Source organism: Lithobates pipiens, unplaced genomic scaffold, assembly GCF_037356315.1.
Source record: "Lithobates pipiens isolate NorthernLeopardFrog02 unplaced genomic scaffold, aLitPip1_a1.2 Scaffold_23, whole genome shotgun sequence".
In the NCBI taxonomy this organism is placed as follows: domain Eukaryota; kingdom Metazoa; phylum Chordata; class Amphibia; order Anura; family Ranidae; genus Lithobates; species Lithobates pipiens.
Genome location: NW_027507785.1, coordinates 155,533,104 through 155,558,607, shown reverse-complemented (window position 1 = coordinate 155,558,607; position 25,504 = coordinate 155,533,104). Strand labels below are relative to the sequence as shown.

Below are 25,504 nucleotides of genomic sequence, written 5' to 3'. Positions count from 1 at the left end.
AGGATAGGCAGTTAGGCCTTCCCGGTGTGTTGGGCAGCGTTCGATGGATCGGTGTCTGGGGCATGCTGTGGAGTCGGGTAGTCCCCGAGGTTAACCGTTTTGCCAGGTTGGATAGTGATCCAGATATCCTTATCATCAATGCAGGGAGCAATGATTTGGGCATTAGATCCTCTAGGGAGCTTATCAGAGATATCAGATTTGATCTTCTCAGGCTTCGCAGTTCTTTCCTGGGCACCATCATACTCTGGTCACACATAGGGGCCCGAACGGCATGGCAGGTGGTTTGTTGTTGGGGAATGGGGGCCTGGTCATCAGACATTAAGATTTGGAGTTCGATACTTGGCAATTCCTGAGAGGTGACAGAGTTCACCTCAATGCTTTGGGTACTGACCTGTGGTTTCTGGGGTTGCAGGATAGTTTACAGCGGGCTTTCCGGGTGTGGCGAGACATGCAAGTGGCTTTACACTTGCGTCGCTGTGGCATTTTGTGGTCCTTGATGGCGGTCTAAATCTGGTCATTGGGTAAACGGCAGGTAACCATCTGAGGTATGGTATCCTTGAGTGGGAACGGTTCACTGCGTAGTGACCGGGTATTGTTTAAAAACCCTGGGTGGCTGAGAACAGCTGGGTTTAGGCCCTGAGTCAGTAGGTTGCAGTTGGGGTTGCAACTCAGCTAGCTGGTGCCTCAGACACAAAAAAATGTTAGGAGTATATGGTACCGTCAAGGATCTCAAAATCAATGTATCTGGATTAAGTCAGTTATTATTATGTTAGTTATTTGAAATAACGTTTTTGTTAATTAAAAGGTAGATTTCAGCCATTTAACCCCACCCCATGTGTTGTGTGGTTCTTATATAAGTAAGGGGGTGGCATTCCGGGGGGGGGGGGGGTTACAATGAGTAATTGATCAGTTGGGTGGTTAGCTCTTAGCTACCCTAGTCATGACATTTAGACCCCTTTCACACTGGGGCATTTTTCAGGCGCTTTAGCGTTAAAAAAAGCGCATGTAAAGCGCTTGAAAGAAGCCTCATCTGCAATCCCAATGTGAAAGCCCAAGTGTTTTAAGAGCCCTTTCACACTGCCAGCGCCCTAAAAATGCTCATAAAGCGCCACTTAAACTTGCAGCGCTTTACCAGCATTTTTCTAGCGCTATTGGGGAGCTTTTAACCCCTGCTAGTGGCCAAATAAAGGGTTAAAAGCGCCCACAAAGCGCTGCTGCCAAAAGCGCTTTGCAGGCGCTTTTCAGGCATTTTGCAGGCGCTTGCCATTGATTTCAATGGGAAGGGGCGCTTTAGGAGCGGTATATTCCCTGCTCCAAAAGCGCTGCAAAGAAGCTGCTTGCAGGACTTTTTTTTTATGTCTTGCCAGCGCAGCGCCTCAGTGTGAAAGCACTTGGGCTTTCACATTGGAATTGCAGTTGAGGCTTCTTTCAGGTGCTTTACAGGCACGTATTTTAACGCTAAAGCACCTGAAAAACACTATAGTGTGAAAGGGGTCTCAGTGTGAAAACACTAAGGCCGCGTACACACGCGCGGACTGTTTGCCCAACCTTGTTCGTCAAACAGTTTCGGCAAACAGTCCGCTCAAAATTTGCATGAGCGGACTTGCCCACACACGAGCGGACTGTTTCAGCAAACTGTTTGCCAAACAGTTCGCTCAACTTTTGAAATGAACGGACTCGCCCACGTAAGGAGGAGGCAAATCCGCCCATTTCGAGCGCGTGTACAGGTAGGCGGGGCCCGCGAAGGAGACGTCGCGGGCTCCGCCGCCTGGAATGGGCTTAAAGGGGAACCCCAACGCCGGAAAAAATCGGCGTGGGGGTTCCCCCAAAGTCCACACCAGACCCTTGTCCGAGCACGCTACCCGGCCGGCCAGGAAAGGGGGGCGAGCGAGCGCGCCCCTCCTCCTGAGCCGTACCAGGCCGCGTGCCCTCAACATGGGGGGGTGCCTTGGGGAAGGGGGGGCCGCGCGGCCCCCCCACCCCAAAGCACCTTGTCCCCATGTTGATGAGGACAAGGGCCTCTTCCCGACAACCCTGGCCGTTGGTTGTCGGGGTCTGCGGGCGGGGGGCTTATCGGAATCCGGGAGCCCCCTTTAAGAAGGGGGCCCCCGGATACCGGCCCCCCACCCTATGTGAATGAGTATGGGGTACAATGTACCCCTACCCATTCACCTGTGAAATAAAGTACAAAAAAAAACACAACACAGGGAAAAAATATTTTATTGCACAGCTCCGGGGGGTCTTCCGTCTTCGGGGGTCTTCTCGCCGGACTCCTCCGCTATCTGTGTGTAGCTCTTTTACTAGCGGAGGAGTCCGGCTTTCTTCCTCCCCGCCGCCGGCCTCTTCTCCCGACTTCGGGGGTCTTGTCCCCCTCTTCGGTTCTTCTGCCGGGCCACCGCGCCTTCTTGTAGCTCTTTTACAGGCGGTGGCCCGGTCTTCTGTCGCCGCTGTCGTCGCCGCCGCCGCCGCCTTCCGTTCTTGTTCTTCTTGTTCTTCTTCTCCTGGAGATGTTGACTCGACGAGCTCTCCGGCCGGAATGCCAGAGCCGCGCTGTGCGGTCACTTATATAGTGACAATGGGGCGGTGTCACATGGTATATGTCACATGGGTTGGTCACATGGTGACCCCGCCCCCTTACGATGTCATAGTCCCCATGTGACATCAACCCATGTGACCAACCCATGTGACATATACCATGTGACACCGCCCCATTGTCACTATATAAGTGACCGCACAGCGCGGCTCTGGCATTCCGGCCGGAGAGCTCGTCGAGTCAACATCTCCAGGAGAAGAAGAAGAAGAACAAGAAGAACAAGAACGGAAGGCGGCGGCGGCGGCGACGACGACAGCGGCGACAGAAGACCGGGCCACCGCCTGTAAAAGAGCTACAAGAAGGCGCGGTGGCCCGGCAGAAGAACCGAAGGCGGCGACAGAAGAACGGAAGGCAGCGGCGACAGAAGACCGGGCCACCGCCTGCAAAAGAGCTACAAGAAGGCGCGGTGGCCCGGCAGAAGAACCGAAGAGGGGGACAAGACCCCCGAAGTCGGGAGAAGAGGCCGGCGGCGGGGAGGAAGAAAGCCGGACTCCTCCGCTAGTAAAAGAGCTACACACAGATAGCGGAGGAGTCCGGCGAGAAGACCCCCGAAGACGGAAGACCCCCCGGAGCTGTGCAATAAAATATTTTTTCCCTGTGTTGTGTTTTTTTTTGTACTTTATTTCACAGGTGAATGGGTAGGGGTACATTGTACCCCATACTCATTCACATAGGGTGGGGGGCCGGTATCCGGGGGCCCCCTTCTTAAAGGGGGCTCCCGGATTCCGATAAGCCCCCCGCCCGCAGACCCCGACAACCAACGGCCAGGGTTGTCGGGAAGAGGCCCTTGTCCTCATCAACATGGGGACAAGGTGCTTTGGGGTGGGGGGGCCGCGCGGCCCCCCCTTCCCCAAGGCACCCCCCCATGTTGAGGGCACGCGGCCTGGTACGGCTCAGGAGGGGGAGCGCGCTCGCTCGCCCCCCTTTCCTGGCCGGCCGGGTAGCGTGCTCGGACAAGGGTCTGGTGTGGACTTTGGGGGAACCCCCACGCCGATTTTTTTCGGCGTTGGGGTTCCCCTTTAAGCCCATTCCAGGCGGCGGAGCCCGCGATGTCTCCTTCGCGGGCCCCGCCTACCTGTACACGCGCTCGAAATGGGCGGACTTTCCGAGCGGGAACAGTCCGCTCATTTCGAAAGTACAGCGGACAGGCCCACACACGGGCGGACTGTTCGCTCAAACACAGTTTCAGCGGACAGTTTTTCGGAATTTCCGAAAGACTTTGTCCGTCCAACTGTCCGCTGAAACTGTCCGCTGAAAGCCCACACACGAGCGGACTGTCCGCCCAAACACTGTTCAGCGGACAAGGTTGGGCGAACAGTCCGCCCGTGTGTACGCGGCCTAAGGCTTTCACATTGGGATTGCAGATGAGGCTTCTTTCAGGCGTTTTACATGCGCTTTTTTAACGCTAAAGTGCCTGAAAAATGCCCCAGTGTGAAAGGGGTCTTATAAAGCCAAAAAAAAATTGACATTTTCCGTGCAAGCTTTATTTATCTTGTAAAAAATGGCTTGGGGAGCCAGTCTGTATGATGAGGACACAATTTAGTGCACTCAGAACAAGATTATAGATTTTTGGGATAAATTCTGGTATCTTTTGCAGACTTTGGATAGTAACAGGTGCAGAAAAATTGGGCTTTGGGTGTTGGTAGCGCCTTTACACTGTAACCCTACAGAAGTACTCTTGATGAAAGCAAGAAGTGGCCTTGCTGTCAAAAATTTTAATGATATGCACCTGTCAAACAGGTGTAGAAAATTTGGTCCTTGGGAGTTAATTGTGCCCATGAAAACGACACCAAAAATTTCTTCTAGATTAAAACGCCCTCAAGCCTAGACAGTCTTTCAGAGATTCCAGATACAGAAAGCACTAAATCAGTGATATCAGCAACAGGGGCTTGATAGCTGCTGCTAATCCAAGACTGATTCAATTTGATAAATGTCAGCTGGCCCATGGAGTCTGTGGACAGACGTGCTCTCTTATCTGTCACACAACCTCTGGCAGCACTGAATTCCCACTTGGAAAGCACACTGGATGCAGAGAAATTACATACTGGGCAAATTCTGCCCAGTGGTCTATTCTCATAACCCAGTAACCCAGTGTATCGTCAACTGGAAAGCTCTCCATGATGGGTTTTGCCCCTAGACAATCTCCCACCATGTGATGCAGATACTGCCAATGGGATGTGGAAGCCGACAGAAATGACATTTTTAATGAAACTGTAACCTACCAGAGTCTGGAAAGCAGTACATAAACTCCTCTTTAAGGTGTCCTCAAGAGATTTCATCTTCTGCCCCCTCTGTAGGGATGTGATGAGTTCCAAGACTTTCCCCTTGTAACGGTGGTCAAGGAGGGTTGCCAACCAAAATTGATCCTTCTTAATGCCACGTAATCTAAGATAATTTTGCAGGCTTCGAAGAATGTGGGAGCCCATGTAGCGCAAGTTTGCGGAGGCATGAGAAGCAGACTCCTTGGGGTCACTGAGGATTACAGTATGTGTAACTGCTTCCTCCCAGCCATGTACTACTCCCAAGGGTTCTGGGGATGGAAAACCATCTGTTAAGGGTTGATGTATTTCTTACCCTGCTTCAAGGCCTCTAAAGCTACCAAAATCATCCTCCTCCCTCTCCTCTAGTGTGTTGTGTGGCAAGAATGGTGTCTGCATAAGCGGGCCTTGAGAGGAAACAAAGTCCTCCTCTTCTTCCCGTTGCTCTGCCTTGAGTGCCCTGTGCATAATGCCACAGAGAGTATGCTCCAGTAGGAACACAAAAGGGATTATGTCACTGATGCATGCATTGTCATGGCCTTATTGCCTCCTCAAATGGTGATAGTACAGTGAATGAATCCTTCATCATCAGCCATTGGTGTGGGGAAAAAAAAGCAGAGGTGCTTTGAGCCTGTCCTTGTGCCATGCTCACACAGGTACTCGATAATGGACCACTGCTGCATGTGCACCTGCTACAACTTCGCCAAAGTTGAGTTTCACCTGGTGAAACCACATGTCACAAATCAGGCAGTTTACAGGCAGGTGGAATTCCCACTGAATTTCAGCCAACTGGGCACTGGCTGTGTATGACCACCTAAAATGGCCAGTCTCTTCTGGCCTGCTTTAGCAGGTCTTCCAACCCTAGGTACCTGCTTACGAAATGCTGCACCACCAAACTGAGGACATGTGCCAGGCATGGACAGGAGGACAGGAGGTTTGTGCCATTATCGCACACCACCATTCCTGACTCCAGCTGGCATGGCATGAACCACCTCTGGGCCTGCCCCTGCAGAGCAGCAAGAATCCCTGCTCCGGTGTGGCTTCTGTCCCCTACACAGACCAGCTGCAGCACTGCATGGCACATTTTAGCCTGACTCATGGAACAGCCCCTTGAACGCTTAGGTGATACTGGTGGTTCATAGGACAATTTAGCAGAGGAGGTCATAAAGGAAGAGGAGGGGTTAGAGCTGACAAATCTTGCATCATCGCCACATGCTGTATCAAGATGTGGCAGCACAACAGACTGCAGCACTGAACCCTGTCCTGTATCCTTCCAAATTGCAAGCAGATTTACCCAGTGTGCTGTGAACAAAATATAGCGTCCCTGACCATGCTTGCTGGACCATGTGTCAGCAGTAACCTGGACCTTGAAGCTGACTGCCTTGCCAATGATGCCAAAGCATTGCCTTCCACGTGATGGTACAGAGCTGGAATGGCCTTACGTTAAAAAAAAAATTGCGAGTGGGAACCTGCCATTGTGGTGCAGCACATTCTGCAAAATCATGGAAGGGGGCAGAATCCACAAGACTGAAAGGCAGGAGTTGTAAAGCCTGCAGCTGGGCATGTGTGTGGCAGTGACTGTATTTTTTTTCCCCTGCAGCAGATGGGGCAGAGAAGTTTCCTTGCTATAAGCTACAGCTGGTGGTGTGCTACTGGCAGACATGCTGCAAGGATCTGTGACACTCTGTTATACCATCATCCCTGTCAATGGAGACTGCTGAGAGGTCATGGGGTACAGTGGGGGTTGACCAGAGAGGTGAAGAGCAGAATTTTTTCCCTTCTGTGTGATACCTCGTCAAGCATGTGGTATCCAAATGGCTGGTATTTTTGCCACGCTTGATCTGCTTGAGGCAAAATTTGCAAATTGCAACACTGCGATCGGTTGCACATGTGCTAAAAAAGGCCCAGACAGCTGAGCTGTGGGTAGTGGGCTGAGAAATAACAGTTCCACAATCTGGTAGAATAGGGTGGCTACTCTCTACTCTTCCATGATGTCTGCCTCGTTGGAGTTGTGCCTCACCCTCACTTTCCTCTTATGCTCTATCCGCACCCAAATCATGGTAGTGACCTCATCATCACCATCCCTCCCATCCTCATCACTGGAACCAACACGGCTATACACTGCTGCGGCTGGGGAAACATGACTGCCAATTTGTTGTTTACCAGTGTTCTCTACTCTCTGTAGGCTCATGTTCCTACCTTCCTCAATGTTAAAACCAAGATCTGAATTAAGTAATGGCTGTGCATCGTCAAGAAGCAAGTGGCTGATGCTATGTTCAAATAACTCAGCTGACTCCTCCGTGGTTGAAGCTGGGGTTATGGCAGGAGTAGCTGTGGACAAGGAGGCAGAATAAGCCACTCTGGCTGCTTGAGGTGGACTGCACATTAGTCTCTGCTTGGGGGGTGGAGGATGAGAATGGTTTAGTAAACCAGTCCACCACCTCCTGTGCATGCTGAAGCTGGATAGCATGGGCAACATCACTAAACAGAGGAAATGTTGACCTGCCCGAGGACAGACCACATTCACCTTTGCCTGTGGACACAGACACTGCTGGCCTACTCACAGTGCCATGGGAACATCTGCCTCTCCTTGTTGGCCTCGCATACATGATGCGGGGGGGGAGGGGGGGGGGCAGCTGATTAACAAAATGTAACAAAGATGGGGAAATGTGTACGTAGATGTACTTTAAGCAATGGAAAGTGGTGTTTGGTGCAATTTAACTTCAAAACTTACTACACAGACACACTCCACTGACACCCTACAGTATACTGCATTAAAACTGCACTGAAGCACTGCAATATACTGCGGTAAATGTGCACTAACACACCAAAATATACTGTGTTAAAAATGCAATAATACACACACACTGCACACGACACACTGCAATATACTGCGGTAAACTTGCAAAAACACACCTAAATATACTGCATTAATCATGCACTAACTACTGCAATACACTGCTTCAAAACTGTGTTAAACATGCGTATACCGAGTTATATGTGCATTAACACACTGCAATATACTGCAGTAAATGTGCACCAATGCACTGAAATATACTAAATTAAATGTGCACTAACACACTGCAATATACTGCGGTAAATCTGCAATAACACACTGCAATATACTGTGGTAAACGCACAATAATGCACTGCAATATACTGCGGTAAATGTGCAGTAACGCACTGAAATATACGCAGGAAACCTGCCCTGACAAAATAAATTTACACTAAAGTAAACAATGAATGGTCACACTACACTCACGCTGCACTATCACTAGATTCCCACTAAAGTGACACTAAAGTAGAAATGAATGGTCACACTACACCAACACTGCACTATCACTAGATTCATATACTAAACTGACACTAGAGTAAAAATGTATGGTTTCACTACACTCACACTGTTCTATCACTAGATTCACACTAAACTGATAATTTACACTCACAAAATAATCACAATAGCCCACTATAGCTCACCTACTCGCTAATAGCACTGAACAGAGCCCAGTTCTATCTCTCTCTACACGAATATCACACTGCAAATGGCCGCTATGGCAAGAATATTTTTATAGTGTGAGGTGGGACTTAGAGCAATGAGCCACGATTGGATAGAGTAATCATGGCAGTGTCCAATCATGGCTCGGACAATGCTATGTGCCCTGATTGGACAAAACTTTCATTGCTTCAACCAATCAGGGCTTCCAATCCACTGTGCAGTGGTGTAGTGCATTGTGGTCATTCGGCTGGCCTAACAAACACCCCGATATTTCAGGTGTTTGTCGAAGGAGCCAACAGCCAATGTTCAGACTGAACTCATGCCTGGGCCAAACCATTCACCCCACACTTCTTACCTTATAATTTTGACTTACTCCTCCACCTGCCACACCAATCCCATTAACCACCTGCTCAGTGAGCAGGAGACTCCTTTCAAGGTTGTCTATTCTACTCAGTCTGTCATTTTGGTCCTCCATATCTCTAATGTGAGCTTCCTGAAGGAAGCATGTCTTCAGTCTCTGACCGTCTGTTACAGCATACCTATAATCTTTGGCCATCTTCTGTTGCATATCTGCAGTTTCAGGCAGCTTTCTGTTACATTCACTAAATAATGTGTGCACACCTTTAGTGATGTCAGGGACCATATGCTGACACATATTGACCACAACTTGCTTAGATGCTGCTTCAGTCAATACATACCTGCCTACCAAAAACATACAAGAACTATGGATTAAAAACATTTACCAAACTGTGAATTGCAAAAACGAAACAAAAGAAAAAACAGACTTAACTTCAGTTTTTTTAGAATGCTTACAGTATGTACATATTACCAGCACATTCATGAGGGATTAGTTAGTTCTTAGTATTTATTTTTATTCTTACGCAGTCCTGTAGACTCCATTCGGGAAGCTGTATTTACAGTGTCTCCAAACAGGCAATATCTTGGCATTTTAATGCCAACTACACCGGCAGCACATGGACCTAAGTGCAAAGATAACATTGTAACACACAATTAAAAATAAGTTAGCTTGTCAAATAGAATAATTTAAATGTAAACAAGTGCATTTTCATGAATATTTTTTGAGTTACTATTGTAATATTTGCTTGTTTTCACTGTTTTAAAGTGATTGTAAATGCAGAATATTTTTTTTTTTAATCTTAATGCATTCTATGCATTAAGATAAAAAACCTTTCCTATGTGCAGCAGCCCTCCTCAGCCCCCCCCCACCCCCACCCAAGTCTTACCTGAGCCCCATCTCTATCCAGCGATGTCCACGAGTCCCTCGGCTTTCCGGGACTCTCCCTCCTGATTGGCTGAGACACAGCGGTGGCACCATTGGCTCCCACTGCTGTTAATCAAACTCAATTAGCCAGTCAGGAGAGAGCAGGGTGGGGTAAAACCACAGCTCCGTGTCTGAATGGACACAGAGCTGCAGCTCAGCTCGGGTGCCCCTATAGCAAGCTACTTGCTGTGGGGACCCTCAACAGGAGGGAGGGGCAAGGAGCAGCGGAGAGGCACCGGAGAATAGGAGGATCTGGGCTGCTCTGTGCAAATCCACTGTTTATTATATAAAAAAAAAAAACACAAAAGAAAAAAAAGAGACTTTCTAAAACTCACAGCACAATGTACTTATACACTACTAAGTAAATATGTCAACAAAACATAATGAAAAGAATAGGAGCATGTTACTATGAGGTGACCATGAACCACATAGACTAGGTTGAAAACTTCATTTTAGGCAGTAGCTTAAAAAAGAGCATGGACAGAACACCATTAGCTTAGATATTAGGCTGGGTGGTAGGGATAAGCCCTTGGTTCGAGTCAAACATAAGTTCGACTCGAACATAAGTTCGACTCGAACATAAGTTCGGTTCGTTTGCTTGCAAATGAACCGAACATATGGGGCATTCACAGCAAATTTGAGCGCTGCAGAATGCCCCATAATGCACTGCGAGATTGCAGTGCATTGATATAGGATAATTGGCCAAAGCATGCACCTGACTTGCATGCTTCGGCCAATCACAGCACGCTCTGTTGCGAGAAGTGTTGGTCATCTTACTTTAAAAAAGTAATTAGTTAAGTTACAAATTATTTCTCCCAAAAAGTAATTGCATTAGTACCTTGGTTACTACATTGGAAAAGTAATTAGTTACTCAGCAAAGTAACTGACTTTTTTAAAAATATTCTATAGATGGGACTAGCGAAGGAAGTGAATGTCGCCGCCTCCATCGGCGAGATTGACACCTCGCGAGCACCGTCGCCTGGTATGGATTTTGGCCCTTGTCCTCATCAACATGGGCACAAGGTGCTTTGGGGTGGGGGGGTTCTGTTTCCCTGCAAATAAGCCCTACCCTGAAAATAAGACCTACAAGGACTTTAACTAGGGCTTATTTGTAGGGTAGGGCTTATATTGCAGCAATCAACGACAATTACGCTAGGTCTTATTTTCGGGAAACAGGGTATATATATATATATATATATATATATATATATATATATATATATATATATATAAAACACTCTGCACTTAGTGTAGACTAGATATTCAGTCAGTGCAGGCAGTGCAGTATATATAGCAAAGAGGTGTGCTTTAAATGGCCTATAGTACACCTATTGCGCCAAATTCAGCCAACCAGTAGCTCTGCAGTATAGAGTATCCCTCCTAATTTACTGTGAAGTAAAATTCATATGAGGGAAAGGTTTAGCAGCCATTTAATTAAATTAAAAAATATATAAACAATAGTATAAAAATAGATCAGTCCAGTTCCTGTAAATTTAAATACTAAAACAGCGCTCAATTAAAAACAATGATCCTGTAAACAAAACCATAAAAAAAGTCCTTTGTGCAGTATTGGTGATGATGACAGTTCAACCAGCATTAACACCTCTTTCACACCAGGGCGTTTTGCAGGCGCTATAGCGTTAGAAATAGCGCCTGCAATCCGCCCTAAAGAAGCTGCACCATTGTGTGTTGTGTGAAAGCCCTAAGGGCTTTCACACTACAGCGGTGCGCTGGCAGGATGTCAGAAAAAAGTCCTGCCAGCAGCTTCTTTGGAGCGGTGAAGGAGCGGTGTGTTTACCGCTCCTCCACCGCTGCTCCCCATTGAAATCAATGGGGCAGCGCTGTATTACCGCCGGCAAAACGCCGTTATTGCGGTGTATTGCCGGCGGTTTTAACCCTTTTGCGGCCGCTAGCAGGGGTAAAAGCATCCCGCTAGTGGACGAAATGCGCCACAAATCCGCTGCAAATCCGGCGGTAAAACGCCGCTAAAAATAGCGCCTTTTTACCGCCGACGCAATGGGCGGTGTGGTGTGAAAGGGGTCTAAAAGGTGATTTTGGTGATTATTCTAAGTGTTGTTACAGCACCATCCACCAGAATTCCAAGGACTTCACCACGTGCAGCATACGTGGATGATGATGGCACAATGATAACCTATTGAGGGATAACCTACTTGCTTACTGGGCACTTAAAGCGGAGGTCCACCCTAAAGTGGACCTTCCGCTCATTGGAATCCTCCCTTCCTCCGGCGCCACAATTTGCACCTTTCAGGGGGGTGGGGGGTGCAGGTACCTGTACAGTACAGGTATCTGCACCCACTTCCGGGATAGCTCTCTGCGGAAAGGGGTGTAGATTACGCCCCTTTCCGAAAGTCCCCCTCTGCCTGCTGGGAAACACACAGATCCCAGAGGCAGCGGGTCCATCCTTATTGCGCAGCGTGATTCGCGCATGCGCAGTAGGGAACCGGGAAATGAAGCCGAAAGGCTCCACTTCCTGATTCCCATACCCAAGATGGCGGCGGCAGCACCCGAGAGACGATCGAGAGATCGGCTTCGGGTGCCGACATCGCGGGCGCACTGGGCGAGTAAGTGTCCTTATTTTAAAAGTCAGCAGCTGCAGTATTTGTAGCTGCTGACTTTTAAAAAAATGGTGGAACTCCCGGCGGACTCCTGCTTTAAACCCCCCTCCTGCCCAGACCAATTTTCAGCTTTCAGCGCTGATGCACTTTGAATGACAATTGCGCGGTCATACAACACTGTACCCAAATTAACTTTTTATCATTTTTTTCCCACAAATAGAGCTTTCTTTTGGTGGTATTTAACCTCCTCGCGCCCGCCCTATAGCCGAATGACGGCCGTAGAGCAGGCGCGTTCGTCCGGGCGGTCGTCCCTGGACGGCCTGATGTTTACTTACGCAATGCGCGCCGCCGCGGGCGGCATCGCGGAAGTTCTGTGTTCGCCGTGTCTCCCGGGGACAGGCAAACACAGATCGCTGTAAACGGCCAATCACATCGTCACAGCGGCCGTTTACAGCGTGATCGGCGTGTCCAATGGGAGATGATCTCATATGTAAACATATGAGATCATCTCTCAGCGCCGCTCTCCTTCCTTGCACAGACAGTGCGAGAGGGGAGAGATGAACGGCTGCAGCGGCAGCCGTTCTGCCTGTGAAAAAAAAAAAAGTAAAAAAATAAAATAAAGTGCCATCCTCCCCTAGCAGTGCCATCCTCCTCTAGCAGTGCCATCCGCCCCCAGCAGTGCCATCCGCCCCCAGCAGTGCCATCTGCCCCAGTGCCATCCGCCCCAGTGCCATCCGCCCCAGTGCCATCCACCCCAGTGCTACCTGCCCCCAGTGCCATCCACCCCAGTGCTACCTGCCCCCAGTGCTACCTGCCCCCAGTGCCACCTGCCCCCAGTGCCACGTGTCGTCAGTGCCACGTGTCGTCAGTGCCACATAGTGCCATCTGTCATCAGTGCCACGTATCAGTGCCATTTGTCATCAGTGCCACCTGTCAGTGTCACGTGCCATCTGTTGTCAGTGTCGCGTGTCATCAATGCCACTTATCACTGCCATCTGTCATCAGTGTCACGCGTCATCGGTGTCATGTATTAGTGCCATCTGTCATCGGTGGCACATATTAGTGCCACGTATTAGTGCCATCTGTCATCTGTGGCACATATTAGTGCCACGTGTCTTCAGTGCCACGTATTAGTGCCACGTGTCATCAGTGCCACGTATAAGTGCCACGCGTCATCAGTGCCACATATTAGTGCCATCTGTCATCAGTGCCACATATTAGTGCCATCTGTCATCAGTGCCACCTGTCATCAGTGCCACGTATAAGTGTCATCATTGCCACGTATCAGTGCCATCTGTCATCAGTGTCACGTGTCATTGTCCTGGTGCTTCAAAAGTGTAATAAATAGTCAACAAGTTAGATGTGTAATTTATGTTCCTAGAACACATGATGGCGCTACCTGCATGTTGGGCCTCTCTATGTGGCCAGGCTGTGAAAAAGTCACACACATGTGGTATTGTAATACTCAGGAGGAGTAGCAGAATTTTTTGGGGGGTGTCATTTGTGGTATACACATGCCACGTGAGAGAAATAACCTATTACAATGACAATTTTGTGGAGAAAAAAAAAAAATGAAAAATCTTAATTTTGCAAAGAATTGTGGGAAAAAAATGACAACATCAAAAACCTCACCATGCCTCTTACTAAATACCTTGGAATGTCTACTTTCCAAAAAGGGGTCATTTGGGGGGTATTTGTACTTTCCTGACTTGTTCGGGTCACAAGAAGCGAGATAGGCCACCAGTACATCAGGTGTGATCAATTTTGTGCGATTCGCACCACAGCTTGTAGACGCTCTAACTTTCACAAAGACCAAATAATATCCACTAATTTGGGTTATTTTTACCAAAGAAATGTAGCAGTATAAATTGTGACCAAAATTTATGAAGAAAAATTAATAATTTGCATAATTCTGTCACAGAAACAAAGAAATATGCGTTTTTTTTCAAAATTTTCGGTCTTTTTTCATTTATAGCGCAAAAAATAAAAACCCCAGAGGTGATCAAATACCACCAAAAGAAAGTTCTATTTGTGGGAAAAAAAGGACAAAAAATTCATTTGGGTACAGTGTTGCATGACTGAGTAATTGTCATTCAAATTGTGAGAGCACCGAAAGCTGAAAATTGGTCTGGGCAGAATGGTGTTTAAGTGCCCAGTAAGCAAGTGGTTAATTACAGCTGGAAGTTTTATTTTTTGCTAAACAAACAAAAAAAGATGCAAAAAAAAAATCATGTTTAATAGTTTGTTATAAAATTTTGCAAACAGGTAATTTTTCTCCTTCATTGAAATGCGCTGATGAGGCAGTACTGGTGGGCACTGATAGGCGGCAATTGTGGGCACTGATATGCTGCACTGGTGGGCACTGATAGGCACAGTTAAGGTGACACTAATAGGCACAGATAAGGTGGCACTGATAGGCACAGATAAGGCAGTACTGATGGGCAAAGATGGGCACAGATAAGATGGCACTGATAGGTGGCACTGATGGGTGGCACTAAGGGGCACTGATGGGTACCACTGATAGATGGGACTGATGGGCACTGATAGGTGGCTCTGATAGGTGGCACTGCTGGGCACTGATGGGTGGCACTGATGGGCACTGGTAGATGACACTGATGGGCACGGATATGTGGTACTGAGGTGCAGCAATGTTGTTGAGGCAGATTGTGGGCACTGATAGGTGGCACTGTGGGCACTGATAGGTGGCATGTGGGTACTGATGTATGGCACTGTGGGCACTGATGTATGGCACTGATGTATGGCACTATGGACACTGATGGGTGGCACTGCTGGGTGGCACTTTTTCTAATATCTGGGTGGTACTGGCAGGGGGCAGGTGGGCACTGATAAGCTGGCCGTGATCGGCTTTTTTTCCCGATTACCAGCTCTGTTTTGTCACATGATCAGCTGTCATTGGCTGACAGCTGATCACATGGTAAGGGGTCGGGATTGACCCCTTGCTCGGATCCATGATCAGGTGCGTAGGCCGCTCGTGCACGGGACGACGTCAATAGACCTAGTCCCGGCAAAGCAGGTCCGCGCTGTAGCCGTCATTCGGCTATAGCGCGGATCTCTAGTGGTTAAAGGCTTGTTTATCAGTTTTGTCTGGTGAGTTTAACCCCCTGAGAGGTGTATGCTGCATGTGGTGAAATCCTTGGAATTCTGGTGGATGGTGCTATAACATGGTGGGACATTTGTACTTTAGAGCAATATATAAAATAAAAAATGATCGTTAGAAGCTTAAGATGGGAGGTAGTTCCACAGGATGGGCTTGATGACCCCGAATCAATGAAAGAATGGTTGGAATTTTGTATTTGCGTGGGGTTAAAATTGCAAGACTCAGTCCTCAAAAAAAAAAGAAAATAGCGAAATTAGAAGCAAGAATTAATCAGTTAAAAGTGCAATTGGACCCCATTAAAGATTCTCAACAGGTGACAAATTTCAATATACGGATTAAAAAGGAACTGGAAAAGGTGGATAAAGACACACAGAAAAAGAAAACTAAAAAGTTTCATAGGGACCTGGGTGATTTTCAAACAAATTCTGTATATTTATGGCAACAGACAAACGGATACCTATTAGAAGATAGGAATGGGGAAAATAAACAAAGTGAGGAACCTGCAATGAGACCACAGCATGTGGCCACTAGCAATCCTCCCACAAGGGACCATCCAGTTGATCAATCCCCCCCAGTTAGGAACGGAACTAACTATGAGAGAGAACACATAGTGAAAGGTAGACCCACGAACCCCCCGATACATTCTACACAGGATAATTATTATCAGGTCCCAGTATATAATACCTTTTATCCACTGCGGCAATATGATAATAGGGAGCAGTATCAATCACCACATACTTTTTTAGGGAGGGGGAGAGGCTGGCAGAAATGGGGTTGGGGGTTTCCCCCCCAGGAGAGGAAGACCACCAATGCACCCCCAACCAATGCAAGAACCACAATGGAGAGAACAACCCTATTGGGAGAGAAATTACACTCAGTATCTGGGACAGAGGAGAGAACAACAAATGGATGTAGAGCCGGACGAAGGATCCAGAAAAAGAAGGCGCGAGAAGGATTAGGAGGAATTTTTAACTTGACGGATGTCCCCTTAACGCTTAAAGAAACAAATATAGTTAATCTTGGGTTGAAGTGTGGTCTAAAAAGACCAATTAAGAATTTTTTTTTTTTATAGATGTGCATAAATATATGAGAAAAATGAACATGAAGAAATATTTTTTAAACAAGTTTTTCGTCAGTACAAACGGATAGTGGATTACGGAATAAATCCCTGTTTAACCCCTTAAATAGTGTGAATCAACAGGTTGATGTTTTTAAAGGACTTGTTTTATGGGATTTAGAAGATATAATACCTAAGAAAGATGTAAATCCACTACCTATACAAGAAGGGCTCAAGATGCTGGAGGAAAGGAAGGACCTAATCATAAGACCGGCTGATAAAGGTGGAGGTGTGGTGATACTCACAAAAGAATTCTATCATAATCAACTTATAGAAATGTTAAGTGACAAGGACACTTATAAAAAATTTGAAAAAGACCCGACCACACAATATGAAAGAGAGCTAAAATTATTGGTAGAACTGGGAAGCTTAACTGGAGTCCTATCTAATAAAGAAATTAAATATTTAACACCAAGTAGTAGTAGGATTCCTACCATCTATACTCTACCAAAGATCCATAAAGATATACAATGCCCTCCTGGGAGACCCATTGTTAATGGAATTGGATCTATTGCGTCACGAATGGGACAGTTCTCAGACCTATTCCTACAAATGAGTGTAGTACAAACAAAGACGTACCTCCTTGACACAAAGAATCTCCTACAGCTCTTACAGGAAAATTTATCTAACAGGAAAAGAAGAAGTATACTTAGTGATGGCAGATGTCGCATCCCTCTATACCATTATACAGCACGATGATGTCTTTTTAGCCCTGAAATGGGCACTGTGCCAGAGGGATGATTTAACCCACAATCAGAACCTTTTTTTTTCGAAATGCCTTAGATTTCTGTCTGAGCCATAACTATTTCTGGTATGGTGGAAATTTTTACTCCCAAAGACGTGGCATGGCTATGGGTGCCAAATTCACTCCGAGCATAGCGAACCTTTTCATGGGGGAATAGGAAGATAAAAAAATCTTCTCAGTCAAGAGGGATCAGCTGCTACTGTATAGAAGATACATTGACGATCTGATCTTTATATGGTCAGGGTCACTTTCATCTTTAAATTAATTTTTGGAAGAATTTAATTGCAATACCAGCCACATTAAATTGACAAGTGAAGTGAGCACGAACAATATTAATTTTTTAGATGTCAACATTTATAGACAAGGCAACAAATTGGGCACTAAGGTTTACTTTAAGCCAACAGATTCAAATAGTTATTTACCCATACAGAGTGGACATCATCCATTGTGGCTGAAAAACATTCCTAAAGGACAACTAACCAGAGTGAGAAGGAACTGTTCAAACGATGAGGATTTTGATTGCCAAGCAAGAGTTATAAAGAAAGAATTCCTGGAAAAGGGTTATTTGGAAAAACATCTGGATACAATCATTGAGGGTGTAGCCTCGGCACCAAGAGAGGAATATTTAAAGGATGTTATCCCCAAAATACCAATAACCATGAATGGAGCTTCATCTCAGGATTCCATGCTCAGTATAAAGAGGTGGAAGCAATGTTTTCGGCGCATTGGCACATTCTCTTGATGGATAGAATACTTAAAGCATCAATTCCACCCAAGCCTAGCTTTATCTACAGAACAGCACCTAACTATGCAGATAAAATAGTAAAAAAAGTGTTAGATCCTCCATCTAAACCTCCATCCTTTTAGGACAGAGATGGATTTTATGCTTGCAGGAAATGTCGGGCCTGCAAGGAAGTTAATAGACCTCTAAGGGCCTTGGATAGATTTCTGTCCACATCAAATAATAAAGAATTTAGAATCAAAGAATTCATCACATGTAACACTGCATATGTAGTTTATGCTATGCAGTGCCCATGTGGGTTAATTTACATAGGCCGCACAAAAAGGTTATTGAGGATTCGAATAGCAGAACATATAGCTAATATCAAGTTGGGTTTTAAGGATCACAATGTGTCCTTGCATTTCAAAATTCACCACAACCAGGAACCATCTGGGCTAAAGTTTTGGGTCATTGACCACTTGAAACCCTTTTAGAGAGGCTCGAATCTAGTGCGGGAACTTTCTAAACGTGAGACAGAATAGATATATTTGGCAGATACACTGACACCGAAAGGGTTAAATGTCGATTTAGACATAAATTGTTTTATCAGTGATTATTAACTTGTCCTCTTTATTTTATATTTATGCACAACTATTTTTATACACCGGTGACATTTTACACTATAGATCCACTATATAAAAATCTTATAATTTTATATTTATAGTGGATGTTAATATGTTCTCTCTAGGAAATGAGTCCTATAGATATTAACGGTATACGTATAGGGGATATAAATTCTCTTTCCCCTTTATTTTATATATGAGTATGTACCGTATTTATCGGCGTATAACACGTGCCAGCGTATAACGCGCACCCCAAGTTTAGGAGGGAATTTTAAGGAAAAAAACTTTTAGGAGGGAAATTTAAGGAAAAAAAACTTACATTTAAATGCCCATCAATGCAGCCTTATCAGTGTCATTTGCAGCCTTGTCATGCAGCCTGTGCATCATTGCAGCCTTGTCATGCAACCTTTCCATCATTGCAGCCTTGTCATGCAGCCTGTCCATCATTGCAGCCTTGTCATGCAGCCTGTCCATCATTGCAGCCTTGTCCATCATTGCAGCCTTGTAATGCAGCCTTGTGCATCATTGTCCCCTTGTCAGTGTTCATTTCAGATTTTAAAAATGGTGTCGCCGAGATGTCCTGTGTATCTCGGTGGCAACCCGTTAGTTCTCGACTGCCTTTGGCCCTTCTCGCGGTTTTCGACCGTTCTCGTCAGCTTTCGGCCCCTCTCGGCCTTTCTCGCGGTTTTCGGCCGCCGAGAAGGGCCAAAGGCGGCCGAAAGCCACCGAGAATGGCCGAAGGTGGCCGAAAGCCGCCGAGAATGGTCGAAGGCGGCCAAAAGCTGCGAAAAGGGCCAAAGGTGGCTGAAAACCGCCCAGAGCTCAAAAATCACGCAAAAATCGCGGAGGATCGGCGTATAACACGTACCCGCGATTTTCTCCTGATTTTAAGGGGAAAAAAGTGTGTGTTATACGCCGATAAATATGGTATATACTTTTATATTTATCTATACATATTATTTTAATTCTCCCCGGTTATACACAACTGTGACAGGTATGCTCCATATATACATTTTCTTTTTAATATATATATCAATGTTGTTTTTTTTAGATATATATATATTTTTTTTATATTTATATATTTATACTGCCCGCAGAATGATCATACGCTGTGTCTACAGTAATTATGACACAATGTAGGGAGAACATATTGATATTTATATATAGAAAGCCTACAATGATTGCAAAAATATTTTGATGAAATGTGTTTTTTATCCAGCCATTTTTTTAAACAAATCTATATGCTTGTGATTAACCTTTTCTTTTAATTATTGGTGTACTGTATATTTATTAGCATTTTATCCTTATTTTATTGCTCTTGGTATAAGATGTCCCACCGTGTCATTGCTATCATGTTAGTGAGCTTTATGATATATCGATCTGGGCACCATAATGTATGATTCCATTTCCTTTATCCTCCGCTGCTGATAGAGCTGGCGGGATTCGGTAGCCATGATGACAATCGCCGTCACTGGTGGTTGCTGACACCTGATTGGCTGGTGTGTCAGAGGACGGGGCAATATAAGCTTGCCCGAGAGTCGTGTGGTTAAGCCCTCTGTTGAAGTCGGAAATGGCGAAACGCGTAAGTTTGACCCACACAACGTTCCCGGAAGTGACGATTGCGCTCCACCAAAAACCAGGTCCAGGAAGTGGTTGTCAATGTCTGCAGGGAGACACGCATTGACGCACTGGACAGCGGAAATGGTGACAGAGCAATATTATATTACTCTTAATGCTAAATTTTTACTTTCTTTGTGTACATATATTATTATAGGGGGGCTTGTTTGCTTATGTGAGAAACGTTCAATAAAATAGGATTACGCTATGTGCAATTCTTCTCTGTATTTTATGACGTTTTATGGAGCACATATGTCAGTTGGACCCTAGTGGATGACGATGGCACAATGATAACCTATTGAGGGAGTACTTCCTTAAAGGCTTATTTAACAGCTTTGTCTGGTGAGTTTAACCCCCTGAGGGGTGTATGCTGCACGTGGTGAAATCCTTGCAACTCTGGTGGATGGTGCTGTAACAACACTAAGCCTTTGTACACACGGTCGGAGATTCTGTCAGAATGTGTCCGATCGGAGCATTTTTTCGGATATTCCGACTGTGTGTGGTCTGCATCGGACTGTTTCCGTCGGAACATCCGTCGGACCAACTTTTCCAACTTGCCGGAAATATTTCGCGACAAAATGCTCCGATCGGACATACTCCGACGGACAAGGTGCTCACATTCAAATTCCGAAACGGAAGTGCTCGTTCAGGTAAAACTACTGCTCGTAATCGATATAGCACATTCGTCACGCTGCAATGTTAAAAATTCTTTCATGAAGCACATTCTCTTGTTCTTTACAATGCTGCAAGAAGGAACTTCTTTTGATGCTCATAGTCACACACACTTCTCCCGAACGTATTTCCTGACTCTTTTTTACTCATTTTGGCAATACAATTTTTGAATTCGTTACATCTACACAATTTTATATTTTGTTTATTCTTTTTTGGCTGCATTTATTTTTTGTTTTTTCATAAACATCTACTTTTTTGACAATTTGCTCATCTTTCCATTTTTTGGGGTGTGTTTTGTGTGTAAACTTACCACAACAGCATTATTATATTTTTTAGATTTTCTTTTTTAATCTACAGGAGGTTGTTTAGTGTTGGTACCCCTTGTTATTCATTTCACTTTTTTGGGGGGAAATGTACCTGCCTGCTCACAAATAAACTGTCCTTTTGGAAGGAAAACACATACGCAAGTATTTCATCAAACAAAAAAAACCTTTATTTTGGTCTCAATAAAATAAAAAGAAGAAGGCAGCGCTGGAGAAACTTGTTACTTTGGTGCAGCCTTTGGCCCCCAGGGCAGACATGAACAAATTAGAATAAGAAAAATTGGTGGCCTGAGGAGTACATATCTCAGAGAGAGAAGTCTGGTCCAGAAGTCCTAGAGATCAGAAAAATCAGATGCCATCTATGTCCCCAGGATGTGTTTCTTCAAGAGGCTGCACCTTCTGGCAGACCAGACTGAACCCAGGCCATCACTCTCTCGTCTTCCTTAGGCACTTCCCACCAGGCATCCTTCGAGGATGTGGCTGGGCTCCTGTATTTGTGGCAGGAGGAGGAGAAGGAGGGCGTTGGTCGACCTCCTGGCTGCCACTTGCCACAGCCTCCCCCCGACTGAGGTCTTCCTGTGTATGAAAATGGGACATAGTTTTTGTTTTTTGCTCATCAATCACACCATTTTTAGCTCATGACTTTTGCAAATTGAATGTTACCAAATAGAACAGACTATCATTCTGAGCCCAGAATTTTTCATTCCCATCCTAATCATTTTTGGTCACTACTGTCTATTGAGATGTAAACCACTTTGTTAAATCACAACTTACTGATCAATAAGAACATCTAGTTAACATCATTAAATGTACCACAAGAAATGTGTTCAACAATGCAATACCTGTCTCAAGCTGGGCCCCACCACATGTTGCTGCCTGGAAGGCCCAGGTTAGATGTTGGAAGCCTCAGCTGAGGGTGAAGGATGCCTTGAAGGAAGACTGGAGAGTGGTGGCCTGGGTACCCCCTGGTCTACCAGAAAATGCAGCCTCTGGAAGTACACCATCCTGGGGTAATAAACAGCATCTGGATCTCCTGATCTCAAGGACTCCAGGTGCTTCTTTCTCTCCCTGAGATATATACTCTTCATTACACCAATTTTCCTAGTCACATAGGCCATGTCTGCCGTGGGGACCATGATCCGCACCAAAGAAAGACGTTTCTCCAGCGCTGCCTTCCTCTTTCTTCTGTTGTAATAAAACTGGTTGTTGATCTGCCACAGGCAGGGCATCTCCTTGTACAGTTCAAGGAATAGCCCCATAAAATTGGGGTTTTGGAATGGATCCATCTTGTCTGCAAGAGCCAACACAAGACAAACCCTAAAATACTAATAATGCCATGAAAAACCCTCCTAATCTTGTTCCAACATCGGCCTAGATAGAAGCAGTCTAGTCTAGTGATGCACCAAGTTAAAATTTTTACCTTCGTTTGCACGATCGTCATGTCCGCGCCTCACTCTGTTCCCAGATCGTACGGACGACACACGCGTGTTGCGTTTTATATACAGTGCACATGCGTCCGCCCCTGACGTTCTTTCTAGACTATTCCCCACCCCTTCGCTTTCGGCGCAGTGGGGAGAGCACATGGCGGAGAGAAAACGCAGGTGCGCAATCACAGTTCCACTAACAAGGAGGAGGGTGAGGAAAGCCCGGAGCCTGAAACATCCCGATCCAGGAAGAGAAGATTTAAGGCCTCAAATATGTTTTTTGGAGAGATGTTGGAGATGGTGGACATATTGAACAGGACCGACTATGATGGGAAGTATGGACCTTACCCAAACCCAAATATCAGAAAGGCCAAGATCATGACTAAAGTTGTGAAGAGTCTTCAGAAAATTTTTGGGGTACACCGATCCAAGGATCAACTGAGAAAACGCTGGTCAGACCTGAAACTGAGGGAGCACCATCAGTACAGAAGGATCAAGCGTGTTCTTCAAAAAAGTAAGTAGTTGTCGTGTGTTCATATGATTATTCTTGCTTGCATACTGCTCCATGTGCTTTGATTTCATGTTGTGCATTTTAAAATGGCCACTTTCAAGTTCATGGTTTCATTCATTCGTAAGAAACATCGCTCTGCATGGAAGTATTCCAGCTGAACAAAGTGTCCCCAATAATGTTCTCATCTTGGAGCTCGGCCAAAAAAAAACAATTGTACAACACTTCCAAGCAATGTTTCATATTCCTAATTCTGCCCTCTGTGTGCTAATTATTCTGTTTTTACATTCTATGAGGACACCAGGGACCCCACCCCTCCCAAAGAAGGCCAAATACCAAAACCAGAAGCAGAGGAGGAGGAGGAGGAGGAAGGAGAGATCCTTGAAGTTGGACAAATTGTCACCACAACAGGTAAGTGTCGGAGAACACAGCTTCCGGTAAGCTCATCAATGTATATCACCATATTTTTAATACATGGTGTGTTTTTTTAAATTTGTTTTGTAGGTGATGTGGAAGAAGAATCTCGTTTTACCAGTGAAAGTGCCCAGATCCTGATTGGGGAGATAATGGGGTGCATTCGGGATTTGGAAAATATACAGCAAAACATCAATGATGTTAAAAATAAAATTAAGAACATCATTGATGTTTTGGGGATAGTGTGAAACAGCCCAAACTAGCTAGGGTTTTAGTTTTTCTATTTTAAACCACAACTTTTTCATTTTTAGAACATCCAAACTTGGAAGATGCACAGAGTGTGTAAATATGCGCTATCCCCCATCATGGGAGATCAATGTTTTGTGTAAAGTGGCTGAGATGAAGGGGTTGCAGCCCCAAAACATGTACATTGATCCCCCATGATGGGAGCTAGCACATGTTGACACACTCTGTGCATCTTCCAAATTTGTATTTTCCAGGGGTGACACCCCATGTGATGAAGGCAATATCAGGCCAGTTTGTACATACTCATGTCTGATATTGTCTTCACTTTTCAAAGTTGAACTTTGTAAGTTCCTGTGTTCTGTATGTTACGCTTTGATACATGCCTGTTTACACAAAAACACCAAGTAAACAAAACTTACCTGAAAGACTGTTTTTGATACACACAAGTTGTTGGTTTGTTGTAAAAACCCTTTTCTAAATGCACATGTGAATGTGCTTGGATTAAAAAGTTAAATTATCATCAATGCGTGGCTTCCTTTTTCATTGCGCCAAAGATGTATTTGGAGTAAAATTTTTGATTGCGGTGAAAATGGGTGTTATTTACTAAAGGAAACTCCACTTTGCACTCCAAGTGCAGTTTCAGGTGTACTTTTGCAGTGCACTTGTAGTGCATAGTGGATGTGCCTTTAGTAAAAAACACCCACAGTGATGTGTTAATTTGGACAATCATGCCATTTTCCTGCCATGGTGCTAAAAATGAGCACGATTTTGGTCAGTAATGCACTACATACATTAGTTACCAAAAACAAGGTGTGCGTGTAGCAGACCCACAACATAATAACATTATCTGAAAAAGAGACTGTCCCCTCATCTCGCTCTGAACTTGGTTTTGCACGGTTGGTGAAAAAGGCACAACAAGAAAAAAACTAAATTTACCTAGGAGACACCTAAAAGCAAGCCAAGCAGTAAATGAAGGAGTTTCAAAGAAAAATGTATTGTGAAAATGCCTCTCAGACATTGTCTGGCATATCAATGGCCCCCCTACCCACAAAGTAGTCCATGTATTGGGTTCTAACCTCACGGGCGCTTTGGGGGGGCAAGCCAGGATTAGCAGGTTCAAGGCCCGTGAGGTTATCATCATTTTCCAGCAAGTCTGCTTCTTGTTGGCCAACTGAGACGTCATAGTTCGCAGAAACTCTTTTTAGAAAATTGTGAAGAACACAGCAGGCCAGCACTATGTGATTGAGTTTGTATTCTGCCATGTGAATAGGCGTTAGAAAAAGGCGGAACCGGCTGGCCAGTATACCAAAAGTGTTCTCCACCACTCTTCGGGCTCTGGACAGGCGGAAATTAAAAATCCTCTGGTCTGGGGTGAGGGTCCTCATCAGGAAAGGCCGCATCAGATGGTTCACCAGGGCAAATGCCTCATCCGCGACGAAGACAAACGGGAGTCCTTCCTGATTCTCCTCTGGTGATGGCAAGCCCAGACTGCAACTCTGGAGACGCCAGTAGAACTCCGTCCGTGCGAACACTCCACCATCCGACATCCGTCCATTTTGCCCCACGTCCACATACAAAAACTCACCACCGCCAACATCACGATACTATGAAACCCCTTATAATTATAATAGTACGACCCCGAGTTGGGTGGTGGGACGATGCGGACGTGCGTCCCATCAATTGCTCCTCCACAATTGGGAAAGTACCAATGACTGGCAAAGTGGGAGGCCACAGTCTGCCATTCCTGTGGCGTTGAAGGACACTGTGGAGT

The 25,504-nt window shown here is 45.5% G+C and overlaps 1 protein-coding gene across 1 annotated transcript in view; it reads right to left on the bottom strand.

The window, feature by feature from the left end:
* The window catches only part of GUCY2C (guanylate cyclase 2C), a 1,344,189-nt gene that overhangs the window by 220,587 nt on the left and 1,098,098 nt on the right, over nt 1-25,504 (bottom strand). The window contains exon 24 of the mRNA XM_077452503.1: nt 9,229-9,327. Coding sequence (XP_077308629.1) covers nt 9,229-9,327 — 99 coding nt within the window. The remainder of the gene's footprint in view (nt 1-9,228; nt 9,328-25,504) is intronic.